This window comes from Artibeus jamaicensis, unplaced genomic scaffold, assembly GCF_021234435.1.
Source record: "Artibeus jamaicensis isolate MK-2021 breed Jamaican fruit bat unplaced genomic scaffold, CSHL_Jam_final scaffold_666, whole genome shotgun sequence".
In the NCBI taxonomy this organism is placed as follows: Eukaryota; Metazoa; Chordata; class Mammalia; order Chiroptera; family Phyllostomidae; genus Artibeus; species Artibeus jamaicensis.
The window spans coordinates 2141268-2164965 of record NW_026522053.1 but is presented as its reverse complement, the minus strand read 5'-3'; the positions used below and the strand labels follow the sequence as shown (position 1 = coordinate 2164965).

General features: G+C 49.7%; 1 protein-coding gene across 4 annotated transcripts in view; it reads right to left on the bottom strand.

The window, feature by feature from the left end:
• The window catches only part of POLR3E (RNA polymerase III subunit E), a 41322-nt gene that overhangs the window by 4915 nt on the left and 12709 nt on the right, over positions 1-23698 (bottom strand). For all 4 annotated transcript variants that reach the window (XM_037141197.2, XM_037141198.2, XM_037141199.2 and 1 more), the window contains 18 exons: positions 19804-19877; positions 18494-18544; positions 16832-16909; positions 16030-16145; positions 15529-15611; positions 13709-13816; positions 13308-13354; positions 11450-11569; positions 10259-10344; positions 9951-9995; positions 9783-9874; positions 8717-8837; positions 5986-6067; positions 4786-4845; positions 4549-4706; positions 4178-4239; positions 3135-3643; positions 1054-1131 (listed from right to left, as the gene is read on the bottom strand). In XM_037141197.2, coding sequence (XP_036997092.2) covers positions 1054-1131; positions 3135-3643; positions 4178-4239; positions 4549-4706; positions 4786-4845; positions 5986-6067; positions 8717-8837; positions 9783-9874; positions 9951-9995; positions 10259-10344; positions 11450-11569; positions 13308-13354; positions 13709-13816; positions 15529-15611; positions 16030-16145; positions 16832-16909; positions 18494-18544; positions 19804-19839 — 1932 coding nt within the window. In that variant the 5' untranslated portion in view covers positions 19840-19877. The remainder of the gene's footprint in view (positions 1-1053; positions 1132-3134; positions 3644-4177; positions 4240-4548; positions 4707-4785; positions 4846-5985; positions 6068-8716; positions 8838-9782; positions 9875-9950; positions 9996-10258; positions 10345-11449; positions 11570-13307; positions 13355-13708; positions 13817-15528; positions 15612-16029; positions 16146-16831; positions 16910-18493; positions 18545-19803; positions 19878-23698) is intronic.

Here is a 23698-nt window from a genome sequence, read left to right as displayed (position 1 = left end):
CATAATCAATAAAAAAGTTTAAAAAAAAAAGAGCAATGTTAAATACAGCACAGTACTATTGGCCTCTACCATGATGCTATAAGCATTGAGACCTGATATAACTACATTCTCCCAACACATCTGAGAACTAACTGTCCTCACCTACCGCCAAGGGAAGCCCATAGACAATGTCAGGTTGATATATCCAACAGAAGTATAAGTACATTTGTATTTTTTTTTTAATGGAAGTATCCTCTTTTGGTAGTTAAAAAGTGATAGCCTCTGAGGAGTGGAAATCAGGTCAGACAGGGCAGGAGATTTCAGGACTAGGAAACCGAAATGCTGCCTACGCTGACCGGAGCACATGAGGTTGCTCAGGAAGACCGTTCCAGACTGCTGTTCATCCAGGGCCCATCAAAGCCCCCCCACGAGAGACCAAGAACTCAGTGGGGGGGCTCTTGCTGACTCCCTTCCCCCCATGTCTTTGGAGTTTTAGCAATGAAACCTTAATCTTCACGATTTAGAGAAAACTTCTGAACCTCAGGGTCCATGATTATATAATTACAGTCTACTGGTTTAATTCACCTTCTGTTCGCTGAACCTCCAAGGTGCTTCCAGTTTCTACAGGAAAATGACAAATTTCTACAACTTAAAAATCCAGCACCCAAGACCTGAGAAGGAATCCTTGTGATTCCTACTGCCAGAGGCCCCCTGAGCAATGGGCTCCATCGCAGTCTGCCAGCCAGCTGGACATCAGATCCATCCAGGAAGCTCTGTAAGAAACTGAAGCACCTAGGATGCTACCCCATTCCTGATGAACTGAATTCAATGTCTGGGGTCAGTCCTGGGACTCAATATGTGTTTTAAAAGGCAATTTTCACACAGCTGGCCCAGAGATTGGCATTTGGGAGCCACTGACTTGGGCTCAAACTACTGGTACCTCTAGCCTATTTGACAGCAAACAGAATATTTAGAATTGGGAGAGGCTGGAAAATCTGAACCAAGACTACACCCCAGGTTCCCCAAAGGCCTCACCCCTACAGGAACACCTCCCAGCAGCAAAAGTTACCTTACCTGATCGCTCATGTCTCCAGACTCCCATAGGGCAAACACCTTCTGCTCATCTGGGGAAGCAGCTGTCTGTGGGGGAAACTAAGCAAGACCCAGGCGTGAGCTGGTCTCTTTGTCTTTACCATGTGGACCCACCCTCCTTGCCGCATCTCCCCTCTGGGAGGATGCCAGCCACCCCCTTAAGGGCCTTGGAGGACTGCAATGACAGAAACGTTACACATCTGGCTTGAAGTCCACAGTGTGCTCATTAAGGTGGGGACGCGGGCGCTTCTGTTTTTCCCACTAGCTCACCTCTATGCTTTTTAACATCAGCGTTCTCCTTCCCTAAATACCAACCCTCAGGTGTGTCCTAAGAAGCCTCCCCCAAAACTCCCTGGGGCATCCAGGCTCCTCTCAGTCCCTTCCCACAAGGGCTGTGTCAGTGGTGGGTTTGGTAGGGACCAGGCTCTGGGTGGGGGTGGGGAGCAAGGAAGATGGCACCTGGCACGGTGGGTTCCAGTCTTGGTGCCACAACACAGGGAACAGTAATGGTTACTACCCCACATATAGTCTCATTTGATCATTAAAAACCAAGGTGGTAGTGAAGTATTATGCCCCCAATGTCCATGAGAAAAGTCCAGATCAGAGATGTCTACTTTTTGCCCCGTAGTCACACAGCTATTAAGTAGCAGAACAAGAAGCTAAACAAGTCTGTGAAAGTCTATTTGCTTTCCCTGGGCCTCACCTCCCTTGTGTAAAAACATGAGCCTGAACAGACCTGAGGTCTCTTCCACCTTGAATATCACCTTGATCTGGTCCCCACATCAGGATCACAGTGAGGGAAGGCAAGAGGCAAGCTGCAGAGAGGGCCACAGTGTCCCCCAGACACTGACCCAATCAGGAGGAAGAAGTGAAGCAAGAGCAAGTGCTGGTGGCTGAAGCAGGGTATCCCATCAATTTATTCTCTCCTGCTGCCTAGGAAAGCCTGGCCAATGTCAGGTAAGTGCCCCTCTCCTGCCAGGCCAAGCTCAGAGAAAGGTGACCCTGCAGGTAACTGGATCGATTTGTCAGGTGGTCAAGGAGCAGGGCCTCCAAATAGGGCAGGGCCCCAAACCTCAGTACCTTCTATAAGAGACCTCACCAAGGAGGCTCCCCACCATGAGAGCCAATCCTCCTGCAATAGCCCAACCAGCCTGGCATCCAGCACAGTTCCTCTTATCCTAGTTTCTGTTCCTTGCATACCCATGGATGGTCCTTTGCCTCAGCTCACCCAAGGCTGCAGATCTTCTGACCCTGGACTGCTAACATCAATGCTCCCTTGTTAAGAGGGGGCAGCAGCCCACCTCACCCTGTTTGCTGCTAGGCCTGAGCAGAGCCTGGCAGAAAGACCAGCACAGCTTCCCTAAGACCACAGCCTGGTGCACTCCACCTTGAGCTAAGGAAATGGTCTCCAACACATGCTCTGCTTCTACATTTCCTGCACTTTGGGGCCCCGTCAACAGCAGGACAAGAGGCCTGGCCCCAGAAATGCTAATGCAGCCTCTATGGACAGGGAGGCCCTCCAGGACCCAGGTACAAGCTGGGGACTCTGGTGAAAAGATCAGCTCATCTTAGCTGAACCAGAAAGGACTTAAGAGCTGAAGCCGCTATGCTGACATTCAGAATCCAGCCCTGTCACTTTCTAAGCATTTGACTTTTAAAAAGGTTCACCTCACTTCTCTGAAACTCGGTCTCCTCAGCTGTGGGCTGCAAAAATCAATGGTACTAGAAATCATCCTAAAAATGGCAAAGCTGACAAATGAACTGAGGTGCAGACAGGGGTGCCTGGCCTTTACCCAAGTCCTCTGACAGATAAATGTTTGCCCATTTTAGAAGAAAGTACAGAGCCCAAGGCTGGCTGGCCTAAGGTCACTCAAGGCCACCACATGAGGGCCTAGATTCCAACCCAGGTCAGTGGTCTTCTCAAGTCCCCACCCTTGTGTCAGCAGTACTCAGGCCACTACAGAGCGACTGACTTCTCTCTTTGGCTTCTTTCTACCACCTACCCTCACCCCAGGTAGAGGGTAGCCATGTGTTGTTACTCCCACAGCACAGGCCCCACTTACAGGCACCAGTATCTGCTTGCAGCCAGCAGCCAGCACCGTGTCCTGAAGCATTCGGTCGGAGATGCCACTGAAGAGTGTGTGGCCTGGGGGCAGGCTAGCCAAGTGCAGGTTGAAGAGGCGCTTCAGCTCGCTCAGTGTGAGCACGAACTGTCTCTGGAAGGTGGCTTCCACGAAGGCCCGCAGCTCCTGGGCCACCAGGGTGCTAGTGCAGCCAGGGGATGGGAGCCCATTGAAACTGTCCCCACCTGTAACCTGCCTAGCAGGCAGCCCATTGGTCAGCCTGCTGTGGTAGTCACCACTGGGGGTGGTGTCCATGGGCTCGCCTTCCTCTTCTTCCTCTTCTTCCTCACTCAGGGGCTCCTCCTTGATCCGCACACCAGGCAGGGCCTCGGATGCCCAGACCTGCTCTTTCCTCTGCTGCAGCTCCTGTGCCAGTAGCATGGAGTTCTGCTGAGCCCTGCTCTTGGCTACTTGGACCCGCTGGTCCCCAGAGACCAGCCCTGCAGGCCCTGCAAGGAGAGGAGGGCTGCTTAGGAAAACAGAAAGTGGCCAGTGGGGGTCCAGAGACAAAGACCCACAGCCCCTCTACCCCAAGGCCAATCTTTTCCATCCCGAAAAGAGACATCCTGCAGTCTAGAGCAAGGGGAAAGGAACAATGCAGGCCACCTGGGGCTGTAGCAAGTGACCCAACCTTGCCTTACCCCAACCTTACCTAAGAGGGTTTAGCTACCCCAGCAGCAAAGGAAGAAAGAACTGGGAAAATCAGCTTCCCACACGCAGACATCCAAGCCAGGATGAGTTGGTGATGGGCTCCTGCCAATTTCTCTTGTCCTCCCTGCCCCCTACCTCCTGGCAACCCAAGAGAGCAAGCAGGTCCTAGGAGCCTAGGACCTAACACCATCCTGAGTACAGAAGTGCTCAGTCCCTGTGGCTGAGGTCAGTGGGAAGGGAAGAAACCCTCTGTCCCTCATACCCTGTCCCCAGCCCAAGCCCCACTGAGCCCAGTGTCAGGTAAGGGCCTGCCCAGCCAATATCCTGCACACCTGATTGTCCATCCAGCTTCTTTGGCATGGTTTCATTCACAAGGTTATAGACTTTTTCTAATCTGAAAAGAAGAGTAAACAATCCTGAACCATGTCCCCATCACGTAGGCCATCCCACAAGATACCATGTGTTGGGAGCTCTGGCAGCCCTGCCTACAGCACACAGGCCCACCCACCCAGGCTCTTGCTCCTGAGGGCCCCACTCCCTGCACATGACGGGCATGCCGAGATTCCGCCCCCCACAACACTGTGACCAGCAGGGAGTGGCTATGTCAGGCCTCCACTGGGATTCTGGGGTCAGCTAGCAGTGTCCACCGGAGTGGGAAGGGGGCATGTGGCCCCAATCTGCCTCATGCCCAGCGAGTCCTTACTTGGCCTGGATGCCCGCCCACAGCATGTGCTGCCGCTGGACCACATCTGGGTGCTTCTTGATGAACTCCCCATCAGGTGGCAGGACGAATTCCCAGCCTTTGTTAATCCTCACCACAGCCATGTGTTCCAGAAAATCCTTCACATCCTCTGCACAGAGCTGGGGGTGGGGCAACAGTGAGGTTGGCTAGCCTCTAACAGCTGCCCCCTGCCCTTCCCTCCAGATTGACATCACTTACTTTTGTCACTGTTGCGACCTCTTTCCTTACCACCCACCGGCTCTGTGTAAACTTCCACATCTAAGGGAGAAAGAAGCATGTTTCCAGGAAGCAGAGATGGTGCTCCTGAAACTGTCCCCTGAACCTAGGCCACTATCCTGGGTGCCTGGGGTCAGGCAGACTTGGGTGTGGGTCTGGCTGTGGGCAGTTACATTAACTCTGAGCCCCTGTTTTTCTCACTTGTTAAGGACTCCAGGGTTGTCTCCTTCAGGAGAATAGCTGGACCCCACCCAGCTCTACCTAGACCGCAAAGACTCCCTGGTCAGGAATGTCTTGCCCGTTTATCACCGACAATAACTCTGGTTTGACCAGCCCCTCTTCCAGGCACCCAGACTAGACGGCATCTGCAGGAACAGAGAAGGGCTGACAGGCGGTGAGGGGCAAATGGTACACATGCAGGGTGAGCAAACCTGGGAGTCAATACAAACTGCTCTCTGACCCCCAGAGACAAAGATGAAGCACACAGGCCCCTGGAGTGACTGCCAAGGAGCTGGGTGAGTCGGAAAAAGAGAAACCACAGACACACTCTTCAGCTTAGAGGATGCCCCGTGCCGCCAGGCCCGCACATCACGGCCGCGGTGGGTGCTCTAAGTAGACAAACTGAGCAAACGCAAGAATACTGTGAGGCAGGGACTGAAGTTCTGGATATGGGCAAGGCTTAGCAGGTGGGTGGTGGAATGGAAGGATGACCTAGCTCTGGAGTTGCAAAAGCCCATGGCAACAATTCTCTGTAAACTGGGAATTGTCAGCCCTGTCCAAACTCAGTGCGGTTCAGGGCTGTGGGTCAGTCATACCAGACTCTCCAATTATTCATAATGAGCTAGAAAATATGGTCTGCATCATAACTTTGATTTGTAAAAATCAACAGCCAAATCAAAAATACCACTCAAGCCAAATGAAACATGCTTCTTGGACAGAATCCACTCAGTGAGGCACCAATTTGCAACTCCCAGCGAGAGAAACTCAAAGGTTCATATGAAGCCAAGACCCCAGGATTCCAAGAGGAGGAAGAAGAAAGGCAGAATCCAGATCCTCCCACCCTGCCCACACATACTTGCCCTATGCACACAGTTAAAGTCCTAGAATCCCTGTGCTGTCCCCACCCTCCTCCCATGGCCACCTCTCCCACAACCCTGGAGGACAGAGAGCCCGGGCACTTACAACAAAGTCTCGGCCCCTGCAGAGCACCTCGGCGGGCACACCACTGTGAGGACTGGAAGAGTCCTTGGGGTACAGGATGTCACTGCCAATGAGAGTAGGGGTGGCAGGTCAGCCCCTGTCTTCAGCCCCATCTGACTCCTGTCCCCTGCCCAGGCTCCAAGTGGAAGCCCAGGTCTCTTTCCAATATGGGGTAGTGCAGGCCTGGGCCTGACAGCTCCCCTCAGAGCCCATGCTGTCCCCCAGGAGCCTGGCTCTCGTGAACATATGCAGGACAGAAGCTCCCTCCCCACACATACCTACCTCTCACAACCCCTACTCGATGCTCCCCACTGGGGAGCAACTGGCCCAGCCTCAAGGCCCACTGCACAGTCATGAAGGGCCCAGGGGCTCAAAGACAGACATGGCCAGCCCAGGCCTCTGGGAAACCAGTGGGTCCCACATGGAGAGCAGGTACAAGCCCGAGACAGACTGGTGGTGGAGGGGAGTGTGGGCTAGGGGGCTGGGACCTGGACAGGCCCTGAGCACAAGTTGGTTTGAATCCTTGAAAGAATGTGGCCAGCACTAGGCTCAGAGAACTTCATGGCCCGGAGGTGAATGAACAGGCTCTGAGGCTTACTACACGCACTTCCACAGCACAACCATGATCCCCTTGCCTAGGAACACAAACACCACCCCCAGAACCCCACACCGCTGGGGCCTCTGTCCCTGCTGCCTCACAGTCCCCCCACCCCAATCCTACTTGGCCAGCAACTACAACCCATCCTTCAAGGTCAAGCTCTGTGCCCACCCCCTTCCCATAAAAACTCTGGGGACAGGGACCTGGCCTTGGCCTGTGCTATTCATTGCTACCACAGAGAGTGGAGGTAGCTGCTGAGCAGGTGTTAAATGATAGTGACCCAGCCCTTGACCTCTACATTCAATGTGCTGCTCTTGCCTCTCAAATCTGAGGACAGGGACAATGTCTGAATGAGAGTGTCTCCAAGGACAAGCAATGAGACACAATGAACAAATAGACGAACTATGCATTATCTCCTTACAGGGACCCAAAGGACAGGGCAAGGAAGGGGCATTACAGGCCTTGGTGTGGCAGTGAGGGCAGTGTCAGGGCAGAGACCACAGCAGGACCTAAATAATATGAAAGGTCCAGGAAACCCTACCTTCAAGTCACAGGGACAGACCACCAGCAGCCCAGGAGCACATGTGGCGTTGGGCAAAGCTTCAACCCAGCTGTGGGAGTCTCACTGCCAGGCTTTGGGACAGTGTCCTCTGTATAATGGTGTATAATGGAGGACACTGTCATGTGTGACGCATATATACACAGGGCCCCATCTAATGAATGATGTGCCATCTCGAAGGTCTTCTATAATTAAAGATACCAACCAGGTATGTGAGGCCTGTGCTTCCAGTGAAGAGGCACCACCATGTGGCCCAGACACAAATATACTTTACAATTTACTTAGCTAACCAACCAGAAAATGATAGACTTTTTGCAGTGAATTATTTTCTTAAAAATTTGTAACAGTTCGTTTTTTGACAGATTTTCCCCGTAGACTGTACTTTATTACAAGTGAGTACTTTAGCTCAGTGTGGCTCAGCAGACGGAGCGCCAGTCTGAGAACCAGAAGGGTGTGGGTTCGCCTACTGGTCGGGGCACTTGCCTGGGTTGTGGGCCAGGCCCCCAGCTGGGGGTGGCATGTGAGAGGCAACTGATCAATGTTTCTCTTGCACATCAATGTTTCTCTCCCTCTCTATTTCCCTCCTTTCTCCTCTCTCTAAATATAAGTAAGTAAAACCTTTTCTAAAAAAAGTGAGTACTTGAGCCAGGCTTTATACTGAGTACAAGGGAAGTAGGGGAGTCAACACAGACAGTCCCTACCCCCTTGAAACTGGCAGTCTGGTGTAGGAGGCAGATAGACTAGTGGAGGAATCCCAGGAAAAGAGAAACTACTGAAAATTCAAGATCAGTGACCCGCAACAATGCTCATCAAAACAAACAAACAAACAAACAAACAAACCACACTCAGACACATCAGTGAACTGTGGAAAGCCAATACAAGGGAAAATCTTAAAAGCAGCCAGAGGGACACAAAAGCAGAATACCTTCAAATGCTGTACCTAGAATTTACACCCAGTAGAAACTACCCTTCAAGAATCAAGCTGAAAGAGACATTTCCAGATAAACGAATGCCAAGGCAATTTACCCCCTGCAGACTTCATTAAAAGAAATGCCACGACACTCTTTAGCAAAAGGAAATATCCCAGACAGAAACTCAGAGACACAGAAAAGAATAATGAACAAAATCAAAAGGCAAATATGTAAGCAGATGGAAAGAATACTGACCAGATAATACAATGTCTTGTGGGGCTTAAAGTAGAGAATTATAATATACAAATAAAACAGCAAGTGTGTTGGAAGATATACATAAAACATTTTGAGTTCTTTGAATTATCCTGGATAAGGGTAAAAAGCAGCAATTAATATAAGCTGCAACAAGTATGCATGCACGCTGAAATCTGTAGGGAATCACTAAAACAATTTTAAAAAGGATAGCTTCCAAATTAGCAGGAAAAATGAAATAATGAAAAAATCCACTAGAAAGTAAAAATGAATATAAAATGCAGCACAGACAGGACAAACAGAAACCACTAAAGTAGATACCCCAAGTATCAGCAATCATATTACATTCAAGGGGGTCAAGTGCTCCCATTGAGGGGCTAGAGCTGGTCTTACCTCTTTACCACCCAATTTCCTTGGACTAACATTGCCACCTTCTGGATGCCACGCAAAACAGCCACAGAGTCGATGGAGGGGCCCAGAAGGCTCATCAAGTTGGCGAAAGGCATAACCTTCACTGTAGATGCAGAAAAGGGAAGTCAGGCAAGGTAAGAAAAGCCCTGGGCCATCCTCTATCCCTTAGCAGGCCTGCAATGTTAAGTTAAAACAGCAACCCCAGCACGTGGGTAAAATAATAGCCCATTGGACCCTGGAGGAAATGCCTATGAGGAACTGGGTGCCAGGAGGCACACCCTCTTCTACTCATGTCCAGAGGTTTCAAAACCCCCCCATGATCATCTGGCTAGTAAGTGGCAGAGCCAGGACTGGACCGGAGATGGGTACAGTCCATGCACTTAACCATTGTTCTCTGTTTACCCCGACTAACTGAGCCCCCTGCCCAGTGAGCAGGGGAAGGCCCGGGAAAGGCCCTTAGTCCTCTGTAGGCCCAGGCCTAGCAGGAGCTCCCCTCTGCTCAGGCCCCAGAGATCCCTGAGTGAGCCCCAGAAAAAGAACCCAGGGCCTAGGACTCAGCTCGAGGGGCAGGGGTGGTGGTGTCAAGGCTCAGGTCTTCCAGTCACTAGCTTCAGGTCCCTACATGTTCTGACCCTTGAAAGTTCTCCAAGAAAAAGCCCAGTCCCTACTGTGTGGGCGCCACAATATAGCGCAAGTGAACGTGTTTAAGCACCTTATCCGCATGCAGGACTTGGCATTAGCCTGACCCTCTCTGAACCCTCATCCCAGCCCTCAGGAGTTACCTTAGTCCCATCTTATAGATAAGAAAACTAAGGGTCAGGAAAATAAGTGACCTGCCCAAGCTCACACAGAAGGGGAGTAATGAGGGCGGCATGGAAAGGCTGACCCCTGAGGGATACCAGTCTGCTGGAGGGCGTCCTTCACAGACCAGGACACAGATGAGAAGCTGGGCAGCTCAGGTACAGCGGGCCTCTGGCCTCAAACTTGGTCCTCATTCTGTCCCAGACTTAGGAGGTGGAGAGTATGACGAGCATGCGTGACCACCCACCATTCTTCATCAGGATCTTGATCTGATCGGCCAGGGGCAGGGTGCGCAGCTGGGCCATGGACAGGACATTGCTGGGGGCCACAGGTTTGTCTCTGTTAGAAATAAAAGCATTTTGTCAGAGGTGGCAGGCAGAGAGCCATGGCAGATCGTCCAGCTGCCTTTACTCACTTCTCCTCTTCCTGGCCGGGCGGCATCAACATCATGAGGTAGTCACTGTGGAAGAGGGGAGAGGGCAGGGTCAGCAGCCACAGAGCATCTCCAATTCACCAGGCCCGTAAACCCATGCTGTTCCCAGGCTAAAGCCTCCTTGCCAGCAGGCAGTGAGAAGCCCATCCCCAACCTGCCCACAGCTAAAGGAAAGGAGGACCAATCTCTTTGACATGGGGGCGCTGCTCCCTCGGCCCTCCCCCAGGTTACAGAAGGGGCCACAGTGCCAAGGGAGGACCCACACCAGTGTCGGTCCCAGCCAGGCTCACCTGGGTGATTTGACAAGCTCCGTGTTTTCAACCCCATTGGAGCCCTGGCACAGCAAGTACTGGCGCTCATGCTCAGAATGGCTGTCCTATTAGGGGAAATGGGGGGAAGCCTCAGCTGAAGCCCCAGGCCTGGCAGCCCCATGCCCTCCACCTTCTAGTTCTCACCCCTGCATCACTATGCTATAGCCGCCCAAGGCTGCCCACAGGATCACATGCAACTTAGTAGGTTTGCCACTCCAGGCCTGTGGTATGGCCTCAACCAACTACCTTCTAGGCTTTATGACCACACGGCCCCAGCACTGTGCTCAATGCCCTGTCTGTAACACAGGGACACTAGGAGCGGTGATGAAAATGAAAGCTGACATTCAGTGAGTACCTACTGTGCACCAAAGCTCTGTACCAATGGCTGTATGTAGACCAACTCATCTAGCCTCAAAATAATGCTACCAAGTTAGGTCCTACTATTATTCCCATAAGAAAGAGATTCAGAGAGATTAGGTAACTTGCCCAAGGTCACACACTAGGAAATAGCAGAGCTTCTGGAAGTCTGAATCTGACCCTGAATCAAGCCTCTGTCAACACATCTCTCTCTCAGGAAGGTTCCAGAAAATCAGGACTCCACCCTAAGAAAAATGCTAGGGACCCTAGCCTGTGATGTGTTGGGAGCTAATACTCAATTGCTTCCCTCACTCCATATGTATTCGGAAAATGGGGTCTCAAGTCAATGCACGAGGTGAAATCCAAGCACGGTAAAAATCACCCTTAGCTGGTAACACAGGGACTCCAGCCATGTGAAAGCAGGTACTCCACAGTGCACCAAATGGAGTGTGCTTGAGTTGAGGGCCCACAGTGCACAAAAAATATGTAACCAGACCCCAACCTCACTCCTGAGTCCAGCAAAATGTTTATGCTGGGGAGAGCCTGGGACTGCACCCAAGACCAGGAGCAGCAGACCCAGCCCCACCTCACACGTTCTTCCTCTAGGGTGCAGAGTGGATCAGCTAGCATGGAGGACACACTGCCCACCAGATTTAACCTCCTTTCCCTGTGGTGTTATCAATCATGTGGCCACAAATGAAGTACGGCAAAAGTGAGAGAGGGAGGCCACGCTGCCATACTTCCTGAGCATTGGGCTCTTCCTCCAGGACCCTGTGCTGGGAGGGTCAACAGCAGCCTGAGGACCCAGCTCACCCTCAGGCTGTAGTAGTGCAGGTGGACCCAGGGCTCCTCAGCGTGCTTCTTCTGCAGGAACTCATAGGACTGCACCCGGCGCTGTCGAGCCTGCTCCGATTCAGGCCGAGAGAACCGCACCTGGGGGATGGGAGGCAGCACAGACTCAGGCCTCAGCCCCACCAGGCCAGAGGGCCCCACATCTGGGGCATTTTCCACTCCCACCTTCCCCTCATTTCCTGACACAGGTCTTTTAAATTCAGTTTTAACCATGTCCCACTCTGTGACTTGCCAACACAGGCTAGGAAACAGCTTTCTCAGGGTACTGCCTGCCTAAAGCCCTATCTGTTTCCACTCACTGGTGGCTGTACCCACATTTTCCTATGGAAAAAAAAAAAACAAACCACCTCCCCTTTAGTTCCTACCTAAGAACCCTCCCCACAAACACACTCCCAGCTATAGGAGTGGGCAGGTAAACAACTTGTGCACCAAATCCTCTTAGCTGCAGGGACTGGTTCAGGGTTGGCCAAACCAATGAGTCCAGTCTGAAACTTTAGTCAGAAGTAATGGAAAGAAGTTTCTTTCCCCCTGGGGTCTTAAAAAGTGGGAGGAGGTAAGCCTGGAGCTGGGACAATTCTCTCTACAAGTGGGGACAGACACCTTGCCTAGATGCCAAAGAAAAAAACAAAACCTAGAGATGGAGAAATCAGGTGTCATTGACAGACTCTGAGCACCTAAATTCAGGCATACCTAAAGCTGCCCCTCAATTTTTCAGTAACAAGGATCAATACATTCCATTTTTTCACCTGTGCCATTTAGATCTGGTATCTGTTGCTTAGAGTTCAGATGGAGCCAAGCCCCCAGTCACCTCTCTGTGATCAGATTATAGAATTCAGGGACTCTACAGTGGGCCTTGAAGGCACACAGGCCTAAGATTGGCTTGTTAAAAGGGCCAGAGCACCCCGACCTGTGTGGCTCAGATGGCTGGGCATCGTTCAGCAAAGCGAAAGGTCACTGGTTTGATTGCTGGTCAGGGAAACTGCTTGGGTTGTGAGTTCAGTCCCTATTTGGGGCACATGTGAGAGGCAACCAAGTGATATTTCTTTGCCTTTCTCCCTCCTTTCCCTTCTCTCTACAAAGAAATACATTAAAAAGGGGGGTGGGGTGGGCAGAGTCCCCAAGAAGGGAGTTATCTAAGGTCATCCAATAAACTACTGAGAGAACAGATGGGTCCCCCACATTGGTTATGCCAGAATTCACTAACTTTTCAAGGACATGCAAACATTCATAACCTTAGCCACACTATGTACTGCCCACATGATTTGTGCAATATTTTTCTTTAAATACTTAATCGATTATTTTAATATAAAGATACTTAAATAGGAGAGACTTTATAAGCCATACATGAAAGGTCAATATTCTTCTAACAATCTTTAAAACACAGGAATAACTATTAAGATAGGAATTCTTCAAACATGTACCACTTAAGAGACAGAATCACATAGTTAACGGGTCTGTGGCCCTGTTAAAGCAAGAATGTCAGGGTGCAGGCAATGTCTGTATGTGCACTGGGCCCCTGAGCCCTGGGCCATGGCTTCCTCTTCCCAGCAATTCCAGGCAAAGCCAGGATCCCGTATCTCACACACACCTGAGGCCGTCACCCTATTTACAGCTGGGACAGCTCGGCTGGGAAGAGGTAAGGCTGTCTCTTTGGGCAGCTCAGCAGGAAAGCTCTAAAGAACACACACGGTTTCTGCATCTGTTTCACACAGAGCACACATTCTACACAGACCCTCCTGCTCTTGCTCGCTAGACCACTAAGATACAAAACCGGCCCTGCTGCCTCCCTGCTAACACTCCCTCTTAGGCTGGAGCTTACCGTGATCTGCTTCACATCCTCTTCTGCCTCGTCCTGCGAAGAGTCCCCTGCAGCAAGAAAAACCAGGCCTGCTCGCAGCCTCTAGTGGAGCCCCCATTTCCAGCCCTGTCCCCACCGATGCCCCAAGCAGCAGTGTCTGTGAATTTTCCTTCTAGATGCAGGTAAATACATGTCAGTGGTTCTCAAGTTGGTGCAATTTTGCCCTCACCTCCACCCCAGGGGACATTTGGAAATGCACAGAGACATTTCGGGGGGTGAGTACTACTGGTACCCAGTGGGTAGAGGCCAGGGATCCTCCTAAATCTATAATCCATCCATTTAATACCTTCCCCATGGCCAACCCAACCCGCCAAGTCACAGACAGACAACAGAGTTGGTGGTGGGCAGGGGTCAGCGCTCACCCTCATTGGCTGCCTCCCTCTCTCGGTGCTTGGCATCTGCCTTATCCAGGTAGGAGAAGCTGGGCCGCAGCTGCAGGATGCCGTGCAAAGGCGTCAGGTGGAGCTCACCTGACAAAGGAAGAAGCACTTGGACCCGACTCTAGGAATTGAGCCAACCCACCCAGCCCGGCTCATGGCAACCAGTCACCTAGTGCCCCAGACTCCCCGAAGACCTTGGCCCAATACCAAACCACCTTCACCTCTGATCCTAGAGCCTTGGCACCAGTGAAATGACCCAACTGGCCCTGCTGGACACAGCAAGCATACAACTGGGTCAGAACACAAATCCAGACTCAAAGCAACTTCTTTAAAACCTGCTTGCAAACCCTCTTCCACATGCAGTCAAGGCTCTCCTGACCCTCGTCCCACTGCCCTCCCTCCAGCTGCTTGCTCTAACAACAGGCAAGTAATCCACAAACACACATGTTTTTTCCCAGCCAGGCATTGGCTGGACCACTCTCATTGCCTCCCCAACCCCATATATACCTGGAGGTCCCCGCTCTCTCATCCCCCCACCTCTTCTTGCCAGAATCCCACCCATCCCATTAAGAAGTCAGCTACTGCAAATGTGGCCAGGAAAGCAGCTCCTGAGGTGAAGGTGCATCTCTATATAGCCTTTGATGAAGGTCATGGCATTTTCCTGTGAATCAGACCATGCCCTGGGAAGCAGTGCACAAAATCAATTTTACAGATGAATGTGGGCTTCAAAGAGAACAAATCGGAGGCTAGGGCTCTGTCAAAGCTCTCTAGACCCCAGATGGAGCAGAATACTCCACATAAGGAGTAAATACATGGATGGTCTGGCTGCCAAAATGTGGTGTTTAAGTATAATTACTTGATGCTACTTTTGATTCTACTGTTTCCTAAGTGCTCAAATTTGTTTAATTTATTACTTCATAAACTCTAAATATATTCCCAGGACCTTGTACTTTGAAACAGCTTTGAGATATAACTCATACACAATACAATACACCCACTTAAGCCATACAATTCAATGTACTCTAACATTTCAAACTGTATAACCAGTACCACAATCAATTTAAGAACGGTTCATCATGCCCCAAAAAGCTCCATATGCGTCCTGAGTCCCTCCACAGCCCCTGGCAACCACTCCTCTGCCTTCTGTCTCTGTGGATTGGTCTGTTCTGGATGGCTTCACAGGGATGGAATCACAAAGTGTGGTCTTTATGACTCACCACTTTCACATGGCCCACTGCTCTCCAGGCACATCTGTGGAACATGTATCCATCCCTTACCCTTTGAGATGACTAAGATTCCACTAAGCGGCTACACTACATTGTCATCCAGGCATCAGCTCATGGACAGGTGGATGTTCCTTTCCTTTCACTATCATGAATAATGCTGCTGTGAACGTCTGTGTACAAATTTTGATGTGGACATAGCTTTCATTTCCCCTGGGTAGATGCTGTGTAGGAAGGAAATTGCTGGGTCGTTTAAGTACCTTGTTTGGAAAACATGAATCTACCACCTGTCTCAAAAGTTATGCTGTGTATGTCTGTTTCCTAGGAAGACAATGACTTTGGAGACCCATCCCTATCAGAACGAGCAATGACTAGTCAGAGTCCCTCAGGATAGTCAACTCTGGTCCGCTCACAACCTATTACTTGCACAAGGTGCTTGGCCCTGCAGACGTCTAGCATTTGGGGGAGGAGGTGGACACCAGACTAGGGCAAGCCTCTCCCCATCCCAGCCTCCACCCCACTTCCCTCCACCATTGGCCTCCATGTGCCACAGCAGCCCAGGATGCCCAGCAGAGGTACCTTGCCTGTAGAGTGCAGCAGCATAGCGGGATGTGTTACTGGTGGTCTGGGAGGAGCAGAATGTCTGCTTATCCATCAGCTTCCTGAGAGCACAGGGAGAACAGGTGTCCAGGGGAGGAAGTGCCTAACCCAGGCCTGGCAGGCACAGGGACCTGATACCTTCTGAAACCAAACAGCCAGGGACCTAGCCCACAGGATAGGCTACATGTGCTGCAGGAGGGAAACTGGGGCAACAGAACCCAAAGCTTGTGTGGGCCCCAAGAGACAAGCAGGAGGTAGGAGCCCCCACTCCTCTCAAGGAGCCTGGGAAGAACCTGGTAGGAGAAGTCTTTTCCTGGAAGATGTGTCCTGCAGGGAAGGGTCTGCACTAGGCCCAGCCGCTCCAGTGTGGGTGCCGACGGGGAGCCCAGCCACACTGCGTATGGCCTCATTGTCTTTAAGGCCTTTGGAAGGCTCACTTTGGAACACAGTGAAGCTGGAGGCCTGGGGCTGGGGACTCACGAGGAGTATGTGCTGGTCTCATCTGCGCAGGCACCATCCACGTTCAGTGCGATCTGCTCCCCTTTGCTGCGGCAGTAGTTGGGGTTCAGGGTGTCGATGGCCATCTCAAGCTCTACCTAGAGGTAGGAAGGACCCCCACCACCAGCTATGAGGACTGCGAATCCTGGCCCTACCCAAAAGTAGGACAGACACATGTCCCTCCCCAGGGGCATCTACACTTCAGTCTACACCACAGAACACAAACGCCAATTCCAACAGAAAAGGCCAGAGTAGTTTTCTTGTATAATAGTTTTGTCTGTCCCTTCCCCCAAGCTCCACTGCCAGAGATCTATAACTGGGATTAAAAATCAAGGTTTCTCATAAAAATCTTACTTCCACTTTCTCTGGCAAAGTCAGTAGCACTGGCAATACTGGGAGGACTTGTCTCTGTGGCAATGGGCCTGGTGCTGCAGCCACCCCAGTGCCAGGTCTCTAGCTGTCCTAGTCCCCACCACCCTGCCCCTTCAAGGCACTAGATGTTTCACAATTGGCCTGCTTCACACTGGCCCCCACCACACCTGTGAACATGAGCCCCCAATGCCATTTGCTAACTGGAATCTCACTTTTCCTGGCCTCTGGAGCTGCCCACCCTCCTTATTTCTGGAAAGTCCTTCCTTTCTCATCTTTCAAGGACCTACAAGTTGCTGGTTCTTCTAACTCCATTAATTCCTTCTCTGAGCTTCCAGTCACCAAATGGCTCATCTCCTCACCTCCACCAGCTCCCACCCAAACCGCTCACTTCCATCACAGAGGGCAGCCCCACCTTCTGCTGCTTCGGCTTGATCTTGGCTGAGAGGTGTGGAATGTCATCATAGGTCATCGAGGCTGGACGCACGGGGTACTAGGGAGGCCAAGGGAGCCATCAGTGCACCTTGCCCAGCCCCAACCAGAGCCACTCAGGGAACTCTGGCCAAGAAGCCCCACTGTCGCCCTACCCCCACCAAGCTCAGAGGGCCCTGGTCTACACCCAGCCCCCTGCTGAAGAGCTTTTCGATGTCTCTGACTCACAGGACACTCCCAAGTCTCAGGAACCCAAAGCCCACACACATCACCCCATGGACTCCGGCACCTACAGAAAAACTGCCATGGGAATCAAAAGTGAGGTCAGAGGTCAAACTACCAGTCTGCCGGCCACCAGGTAGAAGAGGACAAGGGACACAGACCACAGGGGGGCAAAGAGGGAAAACAAGACTGGCTAAGTGCTACTCATTGCTGAAGCCAGATGAGGCCACATGGGAGTTCATTATACCAGTCTCTCCCCTTTTGTTTTTGTGTGACTTTCCCATCACAAAAAGCTAAAGATTGAGAAAGGATCTGCATGCTACTGGGTGGACAGATGAGGCAAGGTTTAGAATGATTTTCAAAAAGCACCATGACAGCCATGGGAGTGAGCCTGCGGAGAGGCGTGGCAGTATATGAAGTTAGTATTCCTCTGGGAGCCATATTAGGTCAGCTACATTCTAGCTGAGGAAATGGCTGTTTCCTAAAAGCTCACTTCAGTAGCAGCACAGTGGCTTTTCCATGCTTCCTGGGCTGAGCCTGGGGCAGGAACCTGGAGTGTAGGTGCAAGAATGGCCTGCAGCCTAGCCTGGAACACAGCCCATCTGGCCAGAGGCCCTACAAAGGGCCTGGGCCAGGAAGAGTACTGCTGAAGGGCACAGGTTCTGCCATCAGACAGCCTGAGTCCTGGTCCTAACCCTGCCACTAGCTTCTTACGAACTTGGCTCCTTGCCTCCATCCAGCACGCATAGCCTCACCACACAAAGCATGGCACACCCTGAACACACATGGGGTTACTCCACCAGTACCAGTCCCACCAACACAGAATGGTCAGGGAAACAGGTGCAGAAGTCCCAAATGAGGGCCTCCAGCCCCAAAGCCTATAAAAGCAGAGCTTAGGGGATAGGCAGTAGCCCTCATCCCAAGCACATGTTTGGAGCACTGCTGCTGCCATGGACAAAAAATACTTAAAACAATAACCTAATTGTTAAGAATGCAAAATGGTACAAAACAGTGTGGCAGTTCCACAAAATGCTGAATTTCCATGTGACGCAGCAAACCCATTCCTAGGGATACATCCAAGAGCAATGAAAACACATATCCACCCAAACACTTGTACAGGAATGTTCACAGCAGCATGTGTTATTCCTAAGCATCAAAAAGTGGAAAGAATCCAATACCCATCAAGAGGCATGCATAAGCAAAAAGTGGTGTGCATATGTCCATGATATGGGCTTATTCTTCCGTGGCTGCCTCAGTTTCCTGTCTTAGAAATGACAGACTATCTAACCCACCTACAGGAATAAAGAGAACTGTCCTATCACATACTCTGAGGTCTCCCACTGTTCCCAGGCCCCACTTATTGCATCTCCACCACCCCACCAACACCTGCTTTCCCCTTTTTATCTCCAGGTCCCACAATTACCTGAAACAGATACAGCTTCTCTGCCAGACTTTTGGCCAAGTAGACATCGATCTGGGAACAAGGGAAGAAGACTTAACCAGGACAAAGAACTCTCCTGGCAAAGAACTCTCAGAGCAGACTCCTGACCTACGCTGCTCACATGAGGGGCAGTGGCCCCCAAGCAATCTGGGATCAAGGGAAGAGCTTAGCTATTGCTAAAACAAAACGGAACCAAGTCTCCAATCTGGATATATCCAGGGCCCTCCTCCCTACAGCTCTTAGGGGGCTAGTACAAGGGTCCAGGTGGCCCCCTAACCAAGGTTCACAGTAATCCAGTAAAATGCCTCTTCCCTGGGGGCTGCCCAGACTAGGCAGCATCCCAGAGCTAGAGTAAATACTTTTCTGATGCAGAGGAGACGGGAAGGTGTCTTCCATGTGCCTTCCACCACGGAGTCTGGATCAACCTATCACCCTGTCTATGGTGGTATACAAGCCCCTCAGAGACTGACCAGCCCTACTTTCTTTTCAACACTAACCACCCTGCCCCAGCATGTGGTAGTTGACCTTCCTGCCTCCCAGCTCTTCCTAGGAACCATGTACTCTCCCATATCCAGGCCTCAAGGACTAGTGAAGGGTCATCAGGCACAGGGAAGGCTTGTGTGAAGGGCCTTCTGGTGGAGAAAACAGCATGTGCAAAGGCCCAGAGACTCTAGAAAGTGTCCTGATCTGAAACCGCCTTCCCCATTGTCTGCTTCTTAAGACTCCTCCCTCCTCAGTCTTTCCCCAGAGATCCTAATCTGCCTGAGGGGGGGTAGGAACACTGCCTCTCCTCACTGTCGTCACAGCCCCAGATGGATTCAGTGAATAACTGCTGAATGAGTAAGGTAAAGGGGAGATGTCAGACTCATTCATTAATTCAACAACATAATGCCACCAACTATGTATCATGCCCAAGGAACTGAACCTGGCTTTGTGGACACAGTGAACAGAATCAAAGTTCTGCTTTCACAGGTTTACATTCTAACAGAAGAAGAATTATGTCTAGTAAGTATTGTAGCCAAGTGCAAGGCAAGTCCAACATAAGGGGCTAGACTGTTGTGGGAAGAGGGGCAGTGTGCAAGAGGAGAATGCCACATAAGCACAAGAGTGGTCAGGGGAGCTGTTCTGACAAGGAGATGCTGTATCAGAGATCTGAAGGGAGCAAGAGGTACCTAGAAAAAGAAGCTCCCAGGGTGGCCTGAGGAAGGATGGAAGGAACCCAGCCCCACTGCCTGAAGCCCTGGGAGTGGGCACTCTGGGAGCCTGGGCAGAGGGTGGGAAGCAGCAGTTACCTCCTGTATGACTGGGTCATCCTCTTCATTGGCCATACTAAGGGGGAGCCAGCTGTGAGATCCTCAGACTCAGCCTGTAAGGAACAGCAAAAGACTTGGCCTGTCAGTCGGTCGTTGAGCCGTCACTCTGCAGTGCCCATTCAGTGACAGATGCTGCTCTGGAAGGGCGGAGCCTAAGACAAACAAAAGTGGATCTTCTTTCTCCATGTACCCTGAAGTCAATAGAGGATGGCCACTTATATAATCCACAGTTCCCCCCAAAAGAGAGAAACACTAAACAATGGGTGCAAACAGGTGGATATGAGTTGTACCTGTGGGAAAGAATGACCAGTTTTAAGGGTTTTTTGACCGCTGACAAAGAATTCGGCACTAAGCAGGAGAATGGGGGCTGGCAGACCCACAGCCGTGATCACAACACTCCAGAACTGACTGGAAGCCACGGGAAGTTTTAAAAAAAGAGTCAGATATTTCCAGTCAAGATGGTAGAGTAGGAAACTACTCCTCCCACAGCCACATCATAATTACAACTAAATTACAGAACCACCACCCCCGAGAACCACCTGAAGACTATCTGAAAAGAACTCTCACAACTAAGGATATAATGAAGCCCCATCGAGGAGGGGCAGAGACCAAAACAAGTTGGTCCCACACCCACATGTGGAGGTGAAGAATTGGAAATGACAGCTTGGCTGCAGAGCTCTCCCCCGAGGAGCAAGGGGTCTGGGCCACACACCAAATTCCTCAGCCTGTAGCACCAGTGCCGGGAAGAAAGGCCCCACAACAGCTGGCTGTGAAAGTCAGCAGAGTCTCCATGCAGGTGAGATGAAGGGCTGCCGGAAACCCAGTTGTACTGTACAGCCCTTTACTCACAAACACGCTTGCTCTGGGCTTAAGCACTGGGGTAGCAGCTCAAAAAGTGCCAGGAACATAAAGAGTGAACCTGAACTGACTAGCTTCAGGACAAGGGCTGGAGGAGCAGTTAGGTGTGGTTCTCTCCGGGGACAAAAGTGCTGGCAGGTGCCACTGTTTCTTTGTTGAGCCCTCCCCAACCCAGCCAGGACACAGCACAGTGTTAAATCTAGGCTCTCCATTAACCTAATAAACATCTTTCACCCCACAGGTGATTCCCTGAGACCCTGTTCCACTGAACAAAGATATCCAGCCACAGCCTCTTTCAGTGGCTCCTTCACAGAAGCAGCCAGCCTTAAGCTCATGCTGAGGACTTAAAATGTAAGGTCCACAAAGCTCAAACAAGTGGCAGCTGGCCTTGGTGTGCCCCACACCTCTTACTAAGTGTCCTCAAGCCCAGCACAAGCAGTAATTGGTCTCAGCTTGCATTGTAACTCCCATCATGTGGCCCCAAACCTGGCGAAAGCTACATTCGGTATTGACTTGGAATGTAGCTTCAACCAAAAGGCCACAAGCCTAGCATAAGTGGCAGTAGGCCTCAGCTCAAATCATGGCTCCTTACCCAAAGGTCCCAAGTCAGGCATTAGTGGCAGCCGGCCTGGGTTCCTGGCATAGCCTCTCCCAAGCACCACCAAGCCCAGCACAACCGGCAACCAAAGGCAGATCACTTTGTAGCTTCTACCAACGGACCCCAAGCCACTCACAAACAGTGCCCACCTCACACTATACCAGAGCCCCTAAGAAGCCCCAGAATCAACAAACCCAGTAGCCAGCTTCAGACAAGAGCAGAGTACCACCCAATTAGCTCCATAAACAAAATATCCGAAGAATGAACTAGACAGGCACAGAGCCTCACTAAAGCAAATCTCATTCCGTGGGGTCAACATCTGAACAACAGCTTGTCCGCTTAAGTCATGCTCAGCTGTCAGAGCCTGTCTGCCTGAGGGTCAATCCTACCCACTGATGTACTAACAGCAATAAAGGCTCAACTACAATAGGAGGACACACAACCCATATACAGGACACCCCTGGAGCTCCAGGTGACCAAGACAACTTCACCACTAGGCTCCATGAGATAACTACTACATTAGGACACTCTAACTGGGAGATGTGGCAGCTCTACCTAATACACAGAAACAGCCAAAATAAAGCAACAAAGAAACATGTCCAAAATAAAAGAACAAACAAAACTATAGAAAAGGTACTAAACAAAATGGAGGCAAGCAATTGATCTGATGCACAGTTCAAAATACTGGTTATAAGAATGCTCAATGAACTTAGGGGAAAAGTATTAAGATGGACTCAGTGAGAACTTACAGAAATAGAAAACATAAAAAAAAGTAAAAAATGAAGAATACAACATTTGAAATAAAGAAGGAATCAACAGCATATTAGATGAGGCAGAGAATCAAATCAGCAATTTGGAAGACAAGGTAGTAGAAAAACACCCAATTAAAACAGCAAGAAGAAAAAAAAGAGTCCAAAATTTTTTTAAAAAATGACGATAGTTTAAGGGACCCCTTGGACAACATTAAGAGTAATAGAATTTGCATCATATGGCTCCCAAGAAGAAAGCAAGGGCTGAAAAACTATTTGAAGAAATAATAATGGAAAGCTTCCCTCACTTGTCCAAGGAAACAAGACATAGAAGCCCAGAAAGTGCAGAGACCCAAACAAGATGAACCCAAAGAGGCCCACACCAAGAAACATAATAATTAAAATGCCAAAGGTTAAAGACAACGTGAGAATCTAAAAAAACCAAAAAAAACAAAAACAGCAATAGGAAAGCAGTTACTTATGTACAAGGGGACTCCCACAAGACTGTCAGCTAATTTCTTAACAGAAACTCTGCAGACCAGAAAGAATTGGTATGAAATATTCAAAGTTATAAAAAAAGAAAAGAACTACATACAACCAAGACTACTCTACTCAACAAACATTATCACTTGGAATCAAAGAGATAAAGAACATCCCAGACAAGAAAAAACTGAAGGAGTTCACCATTACACTAGTATCACAAGAAATGTTAAAGGGGCTTCTTTAAGTAGAAAAGAAAACATAGGAAATATGAGTAAGAAAATATAGGTGGGAAAACTGCCTACTAACAAAGGCAAACACATAGTATTGGGTTGGCCAAACAGTTCATTTGTTTTTTCCCATAAGATGGTTCTAGTAGTCTTAATTGCTTTTAATTTCATCTGAAACAATTTGGTTACATTGTATTGTGGCAGGTGTCCTATCACTATGCATTAAAAAAAGAACATCAAAATCGGTGAATTTTTGTGCAGCCATTTTAATACTGAAGATGAAAGAAAATACAAAATATCTTCTGCATATTATACTTTATTATTTCAAGAAAGGTAAAACTTCAACTGAAACACAAAAAAAGATTTGTGCAATATATAGAGAAGGTGCTGTGACTGATCTAACGTGTCGAAAGCGGTTTGTGAAGTTTCATGTTGGAGATTTCTTGCTGGATGATGCTCCACAGTAGGGCAGACAAGTGGAAGTTGGTAGTAATCAAACTGATACATTAATTGAGAACAATCAACATTATACCATACAAGAGAGAGCACACATGCTCAAAATATCCAAATCAACAGTTACTACTGAAAATGAAAAAAAAAAAAAAGTGTCTTTCATTTTATGGAAAAAATGAAATGGACTCTTTGGCCAGCACAATAAAAGCAGTTGATTCAACCAACTATAAAGCTAGTACCAAGGTTAAAAAACAAAATTAGTTAAGATCATATGTAATTACAACAATAAATTAAAAGAAACACACAAAAGAAGTAAAAAAAATGGTGACTAAAACAAACATACAGGGGAAGAGTAAAAACTGTAGTAATTTTAGAATGTGTTTGAACTTAGGTGACTCTCAATTTAAATAGACTTCTATAAACATAGTTTGATATATATATGAAGCACCTCATAACCATGAACCAAAAATCTACAAGAGATATACAGTCACATCTCAGTAGTCAGC